Source organism: Oncorhynchus keta, chromosome 32 (assembly GCF_023373465.1).
Source record: "Oncorhynchus keta strain PuntledgeMale-10-30-2019 chromosome 32, Oket_V2, whole genome shotgun sequence".
Taxonomy (NCBI): Eukaryota; Metazoa; Chordata; class Actinopteri; order Salmoniformes; family Salmonidae; genus Oncorhynchus; species Oncorhynchus keta.
This window is the reverse complement of record NC_068452.1, coordinates 21,222,430-21,236,356: the sequence shown is the minus strand read 5'-3', so window position 1 is coordinate 21,236,356 and position 13,927 is coordinate 21,222,430. Positions and strand designations below refer to the sequence as shown.

Below are 13,927 nucleotides of genomic sequence, written 5' to 3'. Positions count from 1 at the left end.
AAGGACACCAGAAACAAAATTGTAGACCTGCACCAGGCTGGGAAGACTGAATCTGCAATAGGTAAGCAGCTTGGTTTGAATAAATCAACTGTGGGAGCAATTATTAGGAAATGGAAGACATACAAGACCACTAATAATCTCCCTCGATCTGGGGCTCCACGCAAGATCTCACCCCGTGGGGTCAAAATGATCACAAGAACAGTGAGCAAAAATCCCAGAACCACACGGGGGGACCTAGTGGATGACCTGCAGAGAGCTGGGACCAAAGTAACAAAGCCTACCATCAGTAACACACTACGCCGCCAGGGACTCAAATCCTGCAGTGCCAGACGTGTCCCCCTGCTTAAGCCAGTACATGTCCAGGCCCGTCTGAAGTTTGCTAGAGAGCATTTGGATGATCCAGAAGAAGATTGGGAGAATGTCATATGGTCAGATGAAACCAAAATATAACTTTTTGGTAAAAGCTCAACTCATCGTGTTTGGAGGACAAAGAATGCTGAGATGCATCCAAAGAACACCATACCTACTGTGAAGCATGGGGGTGGAAACATCATGCTTTGGGGCTGTTTTTCTGCAAAGGGACCAGGACGACTGATCCGTGTAAAGGAAAGAATGAATGGGGCCATGTATCGTGAGATTTTGAGTGAAAACCTCCTTCCATCAGCAAGGGCATTGAAGATGAAATGTGGCTGGGTCTTTCAGCATGACAATGATCCCAAACACACCGCCCGGGCAACGAAGGAGTGGCTTTGTAAGAAGCATTTCAAGGTTCTGGAGTGGCCTAGCCAGTCTCCAGGTCTCAACCCCATAGAAAATCTTTGGAGGGAGTTGAAAGTCCGTGTTGCCCAGCAACAGCCCCAAAACATCACTGCTCTAGAGGAGATCTGCATGGAGGAATGGGCCAAAATACCAGCAACAGTGTGTGAAAACCTTGTGAAGAGTATTGAGATAAACTTTTGTTATTGACCAAATATTTATTTTCCACCATAATTTGCAAATTAATTCATTAAAATTTTCCCTCATTTTGTCTAGTTGAAGTTTACCTATGATGAAAATTACAGGCCTCTCTCATCTTTTGAAGTGGGAGAACTTGCACAATTGGTGGCTGACTAAATCCTTTTTTTTGCCCCACTGTATGTATGACTGCCTCCCTCAACTAAATTACCCTCTCCTTTGTTTAACGTGAATAGACCAAGCAATTACAGAATGAATGAAAGTGACAGCCAAGTGATCCCAACATGTGAGCAACGACATAAATTACAGTTAATTATGCATGAGTTAAACGCCAATCAAACAGCATCTGGGTATCGATATCAGTCATCCACTCTCTGTAAAAGTAGGCTGATAAGTAACTCCATCAATCCCATCCCAATGTCTGGTGGACTATAACACGCTGTAATAAAGGAAAGTTCCCTCTATAACGATCCATTATATCATTTCTCATTTCACTCTTAATACATTATTTAGTCGTTGCCAGAATGCAGACAAACTACTATATACAGTAGGAACGTACAGTACACCTTGTACAGTTATTCCCATGTATATGTACATTTCAGGTTCTACTCTGTGGATTATGGTACCGGGATGTCAGAGCGGAGTTATCGATTACAGTGTTTACACAGTAATAGTTGTATTTGTGTGCACAGCAGAAGGCTAAATCTTTCATTGTTGTCTTGTTGTTGCGCCACAAAATGATTCAGTCTAATTATCTGTGTGGGCTGGGAGCTACACACAGCTTTCCCCTCCTCATTGAGGCATACAATTATTTAATAGCATTTCCCCTCCATTTCAATTCACAAATTGTGATTATTGTTGTTGTGATTGACGCAAAGGGCCTGGCTTTTTGCTTGGATTGGGTTTTGCTCTTCGTCACCTGATGTCAATTACCGAAGCTAGTGCATGAACAACAATGAAAGCTTTAGCAAAGAGAAATAGAAGCTCTTAGAGAGAGAGAGAGAGAGAGAGAGAGAGAGAGAGAGAGAGAGAGAGAGAGAGAGAGAGAGAGAGAGAGAGACTGGTAGACTGGATGCATTTGAGCATAATAATAGAGTCATGTTGGAGAAAGAGCTTACCATCTGTTTGCTTTGGTTTAGAAAAACAACCTTGTTTCACTTGTCTGTATCAGTCTAAGCCAAGTAACAATGATGATCATGAAGCTACTGTAAAAAAAAAAAAAACTCTATTGGTCCAAATGCTGCTCCAGTTGTTTAATAATCAGTATGTTTTCCCGTAGGATTAACTTATTGCGAATCTATTTGTGTTCTTCCTGTATTAAAAAGGGACTGTACCCTGGTCACCTCCTCCCTCTGGAAATAACAGCTTTGCCATATGTTTTTTATTAAAACAATTACAAATTGCTATGGCAACCCAATCCTGGGCACATAAAGTCGCATGTAGCATCTGTACTAATTAGTCAGTTAAGAGACTGACATTTCAGGAGTTTGATGTTTTTGCGGCGGCAGGTAGCCGAGTGGTTAGAGCGTTGGGCCAGTAACCAAAAGGTTGTTGGATTGAACCCCCGAGCTGACAAGGTAAAAATTCCATTCATTGTAAATAATAATTTGTTCTGAACTGACTTGCCTTGTAAAATGTCTTAAAAAATGACGTCTTTCTCGACAGGAAATTCTGTATACGGTAACAGTATACAACCTACCTCAATCTACAGATATCCTCCATCTATACACCTTTCAACAACACCGTGCATGGCTCAGTAGGCGAGTGTAGGCTGGGGGTCGGACTGTGGCTCGCCTCAAATGACAGAGTTAACTTAACAAGAGATCTGGAGCACTTAGGTCCTCTTCACCACTCCGTGTGAACTAATGATCAATTCGACTTGTCTACTAAGTGTGTATGTAATACTTATCTGCCACAACATCTGCAGTATTGTCAATGCAAATGTCTAATTTGTCCTTGTGTCTCATGGAGGACTTATTCAGATAAGCTAATGATAATGGGCTGCTTATGTAAAGACTTTCAAACTGTGACCTCGGTGTTTACGCACTGCGCATCTAATAATAAACGGAGATCATTAGTGTATTGATTGACAGGGTACGATCAGACCATCATCACATGTACAGCGAGAATAGGAAACTCTGACCACGAAATTCTGTCTTGTCCAACTCAAACCCCCCCTGTGTGGAAGAGCAGTGGATGAATAGATAAATTATGGAATTGAATTCAGTCAGTGGAATCATTTCCTATGAAACTCTATACAGCAGTGACCCAATGGACTTGATAGTTGGGGACAGGTGACAAAGGACAGGCATTGGATTGTGGGAGACATCTGTGATGGGCAATTGTCTCTGCACAATGAGGAGCTGTGCTACACTACGGTCTACTTTGCCCTTTAGAAAGGGTGGAACAGAGGGGCAGGAGAAGGTCCGTTTGACAGCTGCCTGCAAAACATTTATTTTATGGAGATGAGTTGTTCAACTCACTATGGAGGAATATATCATTCATAAATGTTTACAGCTGTCCCAAATACACAACGATGTTCTCTCTCTGAACAGAGGAAGCAGGTAAATAGCAGATGAATAGAGGTACATTTAAATCAAGCAAATCAAATTTTAACAAAAAACTGAGTGTGTTAAATAATCCCACAGCACCCTCCGTCCTCCCATAAAAATAAAGACGTCTATAAAGAACTATAACACCCGTGCCTTTTGTGAACTAACACTTGCGCTTGACTTTTTTTTGCTGATAGTGTCTGTGATGAAGACGAACACACTCAGTCGCTCTGGATAAGAGTGTCTGCTAAATGACTAAGACGCAAATAGAACAACACAACACAAATGATTCATAGCTGAAACGTGACCTGGGCACATCGCACCTGTATTCTTACTGCTGAAAGTACATGTGCCTGCACAGTTCAACAGATGGGAGCAGCTCTGAGAAGTGTTTGGTATTTCAGTAGAGCCTGACAGAATCAAAAGGCAGCTACTGAATCAGAAGCTCCAGCCTGTCCTGTGATTGGCTGGCGCTGTCTTTGGTTACATGGGCAGGAGGATGTGAGGATACTACACATGCTGCTCATTTCCTATCCCCATTAGTGTCCCCAGGCGCCTGCTGGGCGCCCCCTGGGCTGTGGGCCCCCATAGAGTGAACTGGGTCCCCTCTTCTCTCCTATCACATCCACCAGACTTCACAGGCCTAAACTTCAAAGCCTGCTCTGATGTCCCTACAGGCTGTTGTGGGTGGGTTCTATGTGCTAGTTAGTTAGTTAGTTAGTTAGTTAGACTGAGACCGAGACAGACAGAGCTCTTTTTCAGACAGCTAAAGGATGAAATAGACCCTGAGAGGAGAAAAGTGGGAGGAGAGAGAGATTCAGAAAGAAACCTGAAATCGACTGAATCCCTGACGCTATGTTCCACCTTCATGGATGGCTGTATTCAACACAAAGCTTGATTGTTAATTACATAGCCTAATTCAGCATCCAGGGGCAAGGACATTCATCCATTTAATGTCTGAATCACACAGTGTACTCGAGGGACAGAAATAATTGGTTGACCACTTATACAGCAATCATTACGCAGACAGAGTTAGGGTACAGTACATCGTGTCTCTAATTTTCTCTCCTTGCTTTCCACAGACAGCAACTTCCTTCTTGGGAATGCCCAGGGTCGCCAAGGTTACCCCATCGTGTACTGCTCGGACGGCTTCTGCGAGCTGACAGGGTTTGTGCGCACTGAGGTGATGCAGAAAACGTGCACGTGTCGCTTCCTGCACGGGGCGGAGACCAGTGAGAGGGTGAGGCAACAGGTGGACAAGGCCCTGGAGGGACAGCAGGAGTACCAGGGGGAGGTGTGCTTCTATATGAAGAACGGTGAGCATTCAGTCAACACATGGTGGCCCTCCATACAGCATCATCCAACCAGATCTATCTTTTTTGAATGTATTTTTAGAACTATGGACAGAGTGTAAGGGTTTTCCTGTGGTGAAGGAGAAGCGGACCAAAATGCAGCGTGGTGGTTATTCATGTTCTTTAATAAAGGAACTAGACATGAAATAACTAACAAAACAATAAATGTGCGAAAACCTAAACAGTCCTATCTGGTGCAAACACAGAGACAGGAACAATCACCCACAAACACACAGGGAAACCCAGGCTACCTAAGTATGATTCTCAATCAGAGACAACTAATGACACCTGCCTCTGATTGAGAACCATACTAGGCCGAAACATAGAAATACCCCAAAACATAGAAAAACAAACATAGACTGCCCACCCAACTCACGCCCTGACCATACTAAAATAAATACAAAACAAAAAAGGTCAGAACGTGACACAGAGGATGCAACATACACCAAGTTCACGTCTGCACAATATGAAGAGGGAGTCGAGTAAAATACAGTGCTCAACTCCACGTGACATTATAATTGAACTCAGTGGTATTCAAAGTCATTTAAATTAAGAGTGCAGATTATTTAAGGGGACAATAATACAAGCATTTTGAGAAAGATCATTTGAAAAACACAATTTTATTGAGTCAATGTATTTTGGTTCATTTTCATTTTGATAAGAGATGAAAACGCAATGAATTGAAGGATATTTGTCGACGTAAACATATACATTTACAGATGTTGTAGGTTGTGTCATTAGATTTGGGGTGGGATGGGATTGGGTCGTGAGAAATTATTGGGAAAAGAATTGGGTTCCCCAGACGTTTTGGCGGGAGAAAATTGGGTCCCCGCTGAAAACATTTGAACACCACGAAATCTAACTTCTTCTGTAAATGTCGCTTCCGCAGGAGAACCATTCTGGTGCCTTCTTGACATCGTGCCAATTAAGAATGAGAAGGGCGAAGTGGTTCTATTCCTTTTCTCCTTCAAGGATGTCACTGAGTCGTACGGAAAAAGCCACCAGCACAGCAACAGGAGACGGGTGGAGGCCACAGGTATCCTACTAACTCTGCAACACCATGTCTTACACCTATATTGAACCGTTTATACGTTTAGACTATGGTACTTTCTACGATGACTGCATAAAAGGAATGCTTTCAAAAGTGTAAAGACCCATTCTCATTATTGTCCTTATGTCATCAGGCATCTCAGAGGACGCACATCAGAGCAGAAAACGCAGCACTTCCCACTTTTCCCAAGCCAGGGAGAGGGGAAGGACTGTCCTGTACCACCTCACCAACCAGTTCTCCAAGAGGGGCAAGGGGAAACTGCCCAATGTGAGTTCCCCGGGATCTCACTGTACTGTACAGTAGAGTGTATTGACTCATTTACAACAACAAAAAGGAAGTGTTTCTTCAGAGGAAAGGCATCATTTCGTTATATTACCAACTGCTTTCTGAAACATGACGTCATTTGTTTTCATACCACATGTAAAATCACATTCTTACCGCATTCGAATGAAAACATATTTGAGCAGACGTGTTAGGGAGCATATAAGAGCAAGGTGACATTTACCTATCCATTTGAGGAAGGTTGAGCTTGGCCCAGATAGAGGAATTGATCAGGCAGCCTTTGAAGCTCCGGTCTGCTGTGTGTGGTCTTTGTAGTGCTGGTATATATAGAGCAACAGAGAGATGCAGTGTGGCCTTTTGTAGATTGGGACATGGGAAAGCTGGGGTATCACCTCACTAATTAAAGGAAAGTACTGGAAGAGAGGTCACCGTACGACACAGCAGTGGACAGATAGAACCTAGGATTTTCAACCTTTTCCCTCTTCCTCTCTTAAACACGTCTTATATGAGGTAGTTGTTGTTTAAAGATACGTCAATTGTACCGTTAAATGCTGAGAGACTTAAAACTTTCAAATATCAATGAAATGTATGACAATTCACTCTTTCCAAATCCTACCTTTTACATACTTGATGGTGATCAGTTTTTTAAAGATTTTGTAAAAAATGAGGTTACCATTGACAACAGCATGAACTATGTGGCATGGTTTGAAAAAGTTTCTAACATGCGCTTTTGCTGTGACAGTTCTGTACGCATCCAGTTGTTGTTGTGCATCTAAATCCTCCATGTGCAATTACCAAGTAATTATCTCCCATAATGTACCCAGCTATTATCCCACCAAGGGTTCCCACTTGGAGGTTCTGCTGACCTATTCAGCGGCCTCTCTAGTCATGTTGAAGAACGACAGAGGGAATTTACTTTCAGATCTCATTACCTCAAGGGATCTCCATAGTACCTCATCCATAGTTCATCTCCCTCATACTGGGTCATTTATGGAGGATAAAGTCAGTGGTTCTGCATATGTGTCGAACAGAACATGTTGATAATTGTCTCTACCGTCTTTCATGTATTGTCAAATGAGCTTCCATTTGATCCCCAGGCCTGTTAGAGTACCTGCTACTGTTTCTGCAGTTACTACTGCTGTGAGCCTATGGCCACGAATTGCATGATGGTTATTTCTGTCTTTAAAAGATGCCATTGAACCCTTAAGATATTTCTTGATTTTTGTTTATTTGGGTAATTGCTTGACATTTTACTTCACTGTTAGGTGCTAGTAACACCATTATTTTGCTGCGCCCAGCTATACCATCTGCTAAACTGTGTACGTGTAATGGTTTTCTGGGGAAAGAGAGGCAGACCAAAATGCAGCGTGGTTAGTTTTGTACATCTTTAATAAAGATGAAAGTACAACAATCTACAAAACAAGAACTGTGAAAAAACCAAAACAGTCCTAGCTGGTTCCACAAACACAAAGACAGGAACAATCACCCACAAGAGACCTAAAGAATATGGCTGCCTAAATATGGTTCCCAATCAGAGACAACGATAAACACCTGCCTCTGATTGAGAACCACTCTAGGCAACCATAGACTTACCTAGAGTACTGCTCTAACCACAATACCATAACTACAAACAACCCCAGACAAAACAAACCACATAAATCCCCATGTCACACCCTGGCCTCACCAAAATACTAATGAAAACACAGAATACTAAGGCCAGGGCGTGACAGTACGCTACCGATAAACTCTGATTTGATTTGACGTCCTTTATTCCTAAAAGGAACATTTACATTACATTTAAGTCATTTAGCAGACGCTCTTATCCAGAGCGACTTACAAATTGGTGCATTCACCTTATGACATCCAGTGGAACAGCCACTTTACAATAGTGCATCTAAATCTTTTAAGGGGGTGAGAAGGATTACTTTATCCTATCCTAGGTATTCCTTAAAGAGGTGGGGTTTCAGGTGTCTCCGGAAGGTGGTGATTGACTCCGCTGTCCTGGCGTCGTGAGGGAGTGTGTTCCACCATTGGGGAGCCAGAGCAGCGAACAGTTTTGACTGGGCTGAGCGGGAACTGTACTTCCTCAGTGGTAGGGAGGCGGAACATTTACTTCTCCTCTCTTGTGCCACAGAGGAGTTTGGATTGGGGCCAAGGGAGTGCAGACACTGATTTTGATGTCGCTAGGGCAATTAGGTGTCATTGCATTCTTGAGATGCTCTCATAAGTACAAGTGCCACTGTGGTGTCTTGGGCTTTGTCTGTGACCTGGGACCTATGACCTGTGACCCTTGGCCCCTGTCTCCCTGCAGAGTGTATTCCAGAAGCACTCTCTCCCAGAGTACAAGGTGGCGGCGGTGCAGAAGTCCCGCTTCATCCTGCTCCACTACAGCGTATCCAAGGCCCTGTGGGATTGGCTGATCCTCCTGGCTACCTTCTACGTGGCGGTCACCGTGCCCTTCAATGTCTGCTTCGTCAGTCACCAGGACGACACCGACTGGGACTCCCGTAGCACCATTGCCAGTGACATCGCAGTGGAAATGCTCTTCATTCTAGGTAACATACTGTTGTGTAACAGTACTGAGAGTGGCAACATAGTACTCCAATGGTAAATGTCATATCACTCCGGTGGCTAAATGAATTGGCACCAGTATCTAGCTCCTCTGGTATATAGTTGATCAATAACAGTTCTTTCCTGCTGTGGCAGTGGGTGTTACCTTGGAAATCGGTCACACTTGACTGTACTCGCTCACCCACCTGCATTACCAACTCATCATGGTGTCTGTGTCACCCCTGGTTACAGCTCCCATTTTGAGCCAACAATTAGAGACTTCCTGTCTCCGATGGATGTGTGATCCTAAAACAGCTGTGATGGGGCTCAGGCTTTTTTAAGTTGAGGAAATGGTAATTATGTGCAGTGACATTCATGTACAAAATTGTCATCACATCGTGTGTTATTCTAAACCGCTGGTGTCATGCCATAATTAGCATTTACAGCTCACCTGAAAAAATGCTGGAACGTAGTAGCCTATCCACTCACCTTACACACTTGTTGTGTATTTGAGTAAAGGATAAAATATTATTTTGCTCATGTCCTGCTGGGTTTGCTTTCTGTTCCTCCCCAGATATCATCCTGAACTTTAGGACCACCTTCGTGAGTCAGTCGGGTCAGGTGGTGTACGATGCCCGCTCAATCTACCTCCATTACTGTGGCACCTGGTTCTTTATAGACCTCATTGCTGCTCTGCCCTTTGACCTCCTCTACGCCTTCAACATCACAGTGGTGAGTTTGTATGGGTGTCACCGACTGTGCATGTATGGGTGTCATGGGCATTTGGCTTTGCGTGTGTATGCAGTTCCTTATCCTATCTTGAACAGACAGTGCTTGTTTGATAGCCCTTCCCAGAATAATCGTTTTCCCTCTTAAAATATGTTGTTGGTCCTCTTTATTTCCCCTGAGCATTGAATTGTAACGGATTAGGTCTTGCCACCTCCATGCTTTATTGACTGCTCCTTCCTTCTCTCCAGTGTCCCTCCCCCTATCCACTAGCTGCACTCCCCATCGCTCTCTCTCTGTCTCACTGTTAAAATCTCAGCCAATAGCCTTCTCACTTAATCTTACCTGGGCTTCTGAGATGTGACACTGTTCAACTGCTCCTTTTTCCACCAATCATTTGTTTCTCAAGCTTTCCAAGAGATGTGCTGTTCTTTACGGATGAATGCATCTTTAGCCTCTGGGGGGAAGTGGGATATTGGAGTGGTAGGAGGAATGTTTGCTCATTGCATCTCAGCTAGACCGTGTCCCTGGAGATATCATTTCAGTACAGAGGATAGATCGTCTATACTGTATTATAATGTCTGACGACTTTAACCGGACTATGACTCAACCCTCTAACGTCTTTTGACCTTTACACTTGTCACAATGCAAATGGTCATCTATACATGAATCGTAGCATGTAAACATGTCTGTTTACCTCCTGTCCAGACCTCGCTGGTCCACCTCCTGAAGACAGTGCGTTTGCTGCGGCTGCTGCGGTTGCTACAGAAGCTGGACCGTTACTCCCAGTACAGTGCTGTGGTCCTGACCCTGCTCATGTCTGTGTTCGCCCTGCTTGCCCACTGGATGGCCTGCGTCTGGTATGTCATCGGCCGCAAGGAGATAGAGAGCAGTGACCCTGTCACCTGGGATATAGGTGAGCGCCTGTTTGTGAGTGTTTGGGTGTGAATGTTTGTATATTGTGTGTGGTTGTTGCACCACTCTCACACAGTAGACACATCAACAGAACGTTTCCTTTTGTCGAGCACCTCGGCTTACTGTAGGAAGCAGCCATGTGTGACCACTATTTCCTCTACATGTGTCTGTTACATAGTAACTCGTTTCACTTGCCTGACAGCTAGATGCTAAGGCCCCCTTGCACACTCGGTCCCTGGACAAGCCTAAATGCTTCTGAACTGGTCTCTCAGTCCATCACCCTCCATAACACCCTCCCAGTCAACCTCACAACAAGTGTAGGTCACAGAGTAATGGACAGAGACTGTTTGGCTGATTTAACTCCCAGCAAGAATGCCTCACACTCTGTAATATCACCTCTGGATGGAGAGTCAAGCAGACACAAAGGAAAAAACAACCAAATCTCTTTCATGGGACTTCTATCAGATCCCTGAAATACATTTTCCTTTTTCTCCTCCTCTCTCTTTGCCCTCCCTCCCTCCCTCTCTCTTTCTCCCTCCCTCTCCCACTCTCTGTCCACCATGTCATGCTGTACTCTCCAGGCTGGCTGCAGGAGCTCGGGAAGAGGTTGGAGACCCCGTACATCAACAGTACGATGGGCGGCCCCTCCATGCCCAGTGCCTATATCGCCTCCCTCTACTTCACCCTGAGCAGCCTCACCAGTGTGGGCTTTGGAAATGTGTGTGCCAACACAGATGCTGAGAAGATCTTCTCCATCTGCATCATGCTCATGGGGGGTAAGTCCATCTGTATCATGCCAGCTGCATCATGCTCATGGGGAATAATTGCATCTGCAATGTTCTCATGGGGATAAGTACATCTGCATCATGTTCATGAGGGATAAGTTCATCTGCATCATGCTCATTGGGATAAGTTAATCTGTATCATGCTCATGGAGATAAGTTCATCTGCATCATGCTCATGGGGGATACATTCATCTGCATCATGCTCATGGGGATAAGTTCATCTGTATCATGCTCATGGGGATAAGTTCCTCTGCACCATGCTCATGGGGGATACGTCCATCTGCATCATGCTCATGGGGATAAGTTCATCTGCACCATGCTCATGGGGATAAGTTCATCTGCACCATGCTCATGGGGATAAGTTCATCTGCACCATGCTCATGGGGATAAGTTCATCTGTATCATGCTCATGGGGATGAGTTCATCTGCACCATGCTCATGGGGGATAAGTCCATCTGCATCATGCTCATGGGGATAAGTTCATCTGCATCATGCTCATGGGGATAAGTTCATCTGCACCATGCTCATGGGGATAAGTTCATCTGCACCATGCTCATGGGGATAAGTTCATCTCCATCATGCTCATCGGGGTAAGTTCATTGGAAGTGAGGCAGTGTTAGTAGACATCTTGAGACACAAGCTGTCTTATAAAGACTTCTTGAAAACACTTATTAAGATGTCTTCACAAATCTCTTTAAAAAAGTCTTACGGCATGGTGATGGCTGGGTATGACTCTCTTCTGCATATGTGTGTGCTTTGAGCTCAAATGAGTAATCTTGTAATACTCCTTGACCCCAATGTTCCCTGTTCCTCTTCCGACCTGCAGCCCTGATGCATGCAGTGGTCTTCGGTAACGTGACGGCCATTATCCAGCGCATGTACTCTCGTCGCTCGCTCTACCACACGCGTATGAAGGACATCAAGGACTTTATCCGTGTGCACCGTCTGCCCCAGCTGCTGAAACAGAGGATGTTGGAGTACTTCCAGACCACCTGGTCTGTCAACAATGGCATCAACGCCAACGAGGTGGGTCACATGACACATATTACTTTAACAATGGTGGTAACAAACTCCGGCCAATGATTACAACAATCCAATGCTTTCAAATCCCTGATGGGGAGTGGGCAAGTGCACACTTTAGGATAACGATGGACCATTGGGATGCAGCCATTAGGGTAGACAAACATACTGTACTGACAGACTGGTCTTTATATATTTTCAGATGTAAATAATTAGCCTTTCAGAAAGAGTACACCTTATGTTGGGAGTAGTTTTCGAAAGAAATCTTTTCGAAAGAAACCTTTTGTATCACTGCCAAGGTCTTTCGATCAGATGGTGTTGACAGTGTGGGTGTGTATTGTCACATTCAGACATGAATGGCCTCGAGGTCTAGTCGTGTCTCCGTGTTGGATGGCGGATTCTAAATCAGACATGTCATTTTACATCTAGGTCATCTCCACCTTTATTTCCCAATTTTCTCTCAGTCTCTGCCCAATGAGGTTAGATTGGTTCTTTTAGAAAGTAGTCTTTTGTTCACAGTGATGGGCTTAGATCTCGTATTGGCTAAAAGTGCTCCCTATTGTTGGAACGACCTACAAAATTATTTTCACCTTGATTCGGCAGTTTGGGATTGCAGTTGTTTCGATTGATTCTCGAGTATTATTTGTTGATATTGTGGTGTTGAGGTGTGGTTATTTTTTATTTATTTGCAATGCACATTTTTCTTCCTGTTTGTGAGAAGGTGTTTGTACTTAGGGCACCATTGTGAATGAGGCCATGGTCTCACTTGGGCTCCCCTGAATAAATACAAGTTCATAAAATGTTCATTTTAGACTACTGCGATAGGATTAAACATGTTGGTACTCATTTACACCCTCTCCACATCAGCTTCATCATTTATTCTCCGCCGAAGGCGCGACAACAGACGCTACGAAGGATCCCGAGAACTTGCAAATGTATTACACCTCTTAACTGGTGCTACTGCCAGGCTAGCGTTAGTGAAAGAGACCAACAGTGCACATTATACGTAGAGATTTGAGTCATCTAAGAAGGCTTCCGTGAAAACAACTACTGTACATTGAAGTGTGTAGCCACTCGCCAAAATGTAGCTAGAGTCCAACACAAAATACAAGATATTGTATACTCACTGAGAATTGTGTGTGTTTCAACAATACATAGAATACATGTTTGTGAATAACTGTTGATTGGCTGTCCACACAGTGTTCATAGGGTTGAACTTGGTTTATACTGTCTCGCATCTCATATGACAAGAGCATTCCTTTAGCCTTGATCCTCGGACACCACTGTCCCTCTCTGGTACCTCTAATCTGATACAATCTGATCTGTAATCTGATACAAAACCATTGCATTGTGGGTGCTGAAGTCCTCCTTCTCTCCTCCTGTCAGCTGCTGCATGACTTCCCAGACGAACTGCGTGCGGACATCGCCATGCACCTGAACAAGGACATCCTGCAGCTGCCAGTGTTTGAGCGGGCCAGTCGGGGATGTCTGCGCTCCCTCTCCTTGCACATCAAGACCTCGTTCTGTGCCCCGGGAGAGTACCTCATCCGCCAGGGGGACGCGCTGCAGGCCAACTACTTTGTCTGCTCTGGGTCTCTAGAGGTGCTGAAGGACGAAATGGTCCTTGCTATCCTGGGTACGTCTTAGACAAATCACTTCCTTGCTCTGGAGTACACTTTCTTTTTATAATTTCCTTTTTCTGTCTCTCGTGTCAGCGTTCCGTCTCTGTTATCAACTCTT

At 44.3% G+C, this 13,927-nt stretch overlaps 1 protein-coding gene across 1 annotated transcript in view; it reads left to right on the top strand.

Moving 5' to 3' along the window:
- Positions 1 to 13,927, top strand: part of LOC118364736 (potassium voltage-gated channel subfamily H member 4) — a 35,808-nt gene that overhangs the window by 9,084 nt on the left and 12,797 nt on the right. The window contains exons 2-10 of the mRNA XM_035746433.2: positions 4,589 to 4,822; positions 5,748 to 5,894; positions 6,043 to 6,176; positions 8,503 to 8,746; positions 9,316 to 9,473; positions 10,176 to 10,383; positions 10,964 to 11,158; positions 11,994 to 12,193; positions 13,574 to 13,823. Coding sequence (XP_035602326.1) covers positions 4,589 to 4,822; positions 5,748 to 5,894; positions 6,043 to 6,176; positions 8,503 to 8,746; positions 9,316 to 9,473; positions 10,176 to 10,383; positions 10,964 to 11,158; positions 11,994 to 12,193; positions 13,574 to 13,823 — 1,770 coding nt within the window. The remainder of the gene's footprint in view (positions 1 to 4,588; positions 4,823 to 5,747; positions 5,895 to 6,042; positions 6,177 to 8,502; positions 8,747 to 9,315; positions 9,474 to 10,175; positions 10,384 to 10,963; positions 11,159 to 11,993; positions 12,194 to 13,573; positions 13,824 to 13,927) is intronic.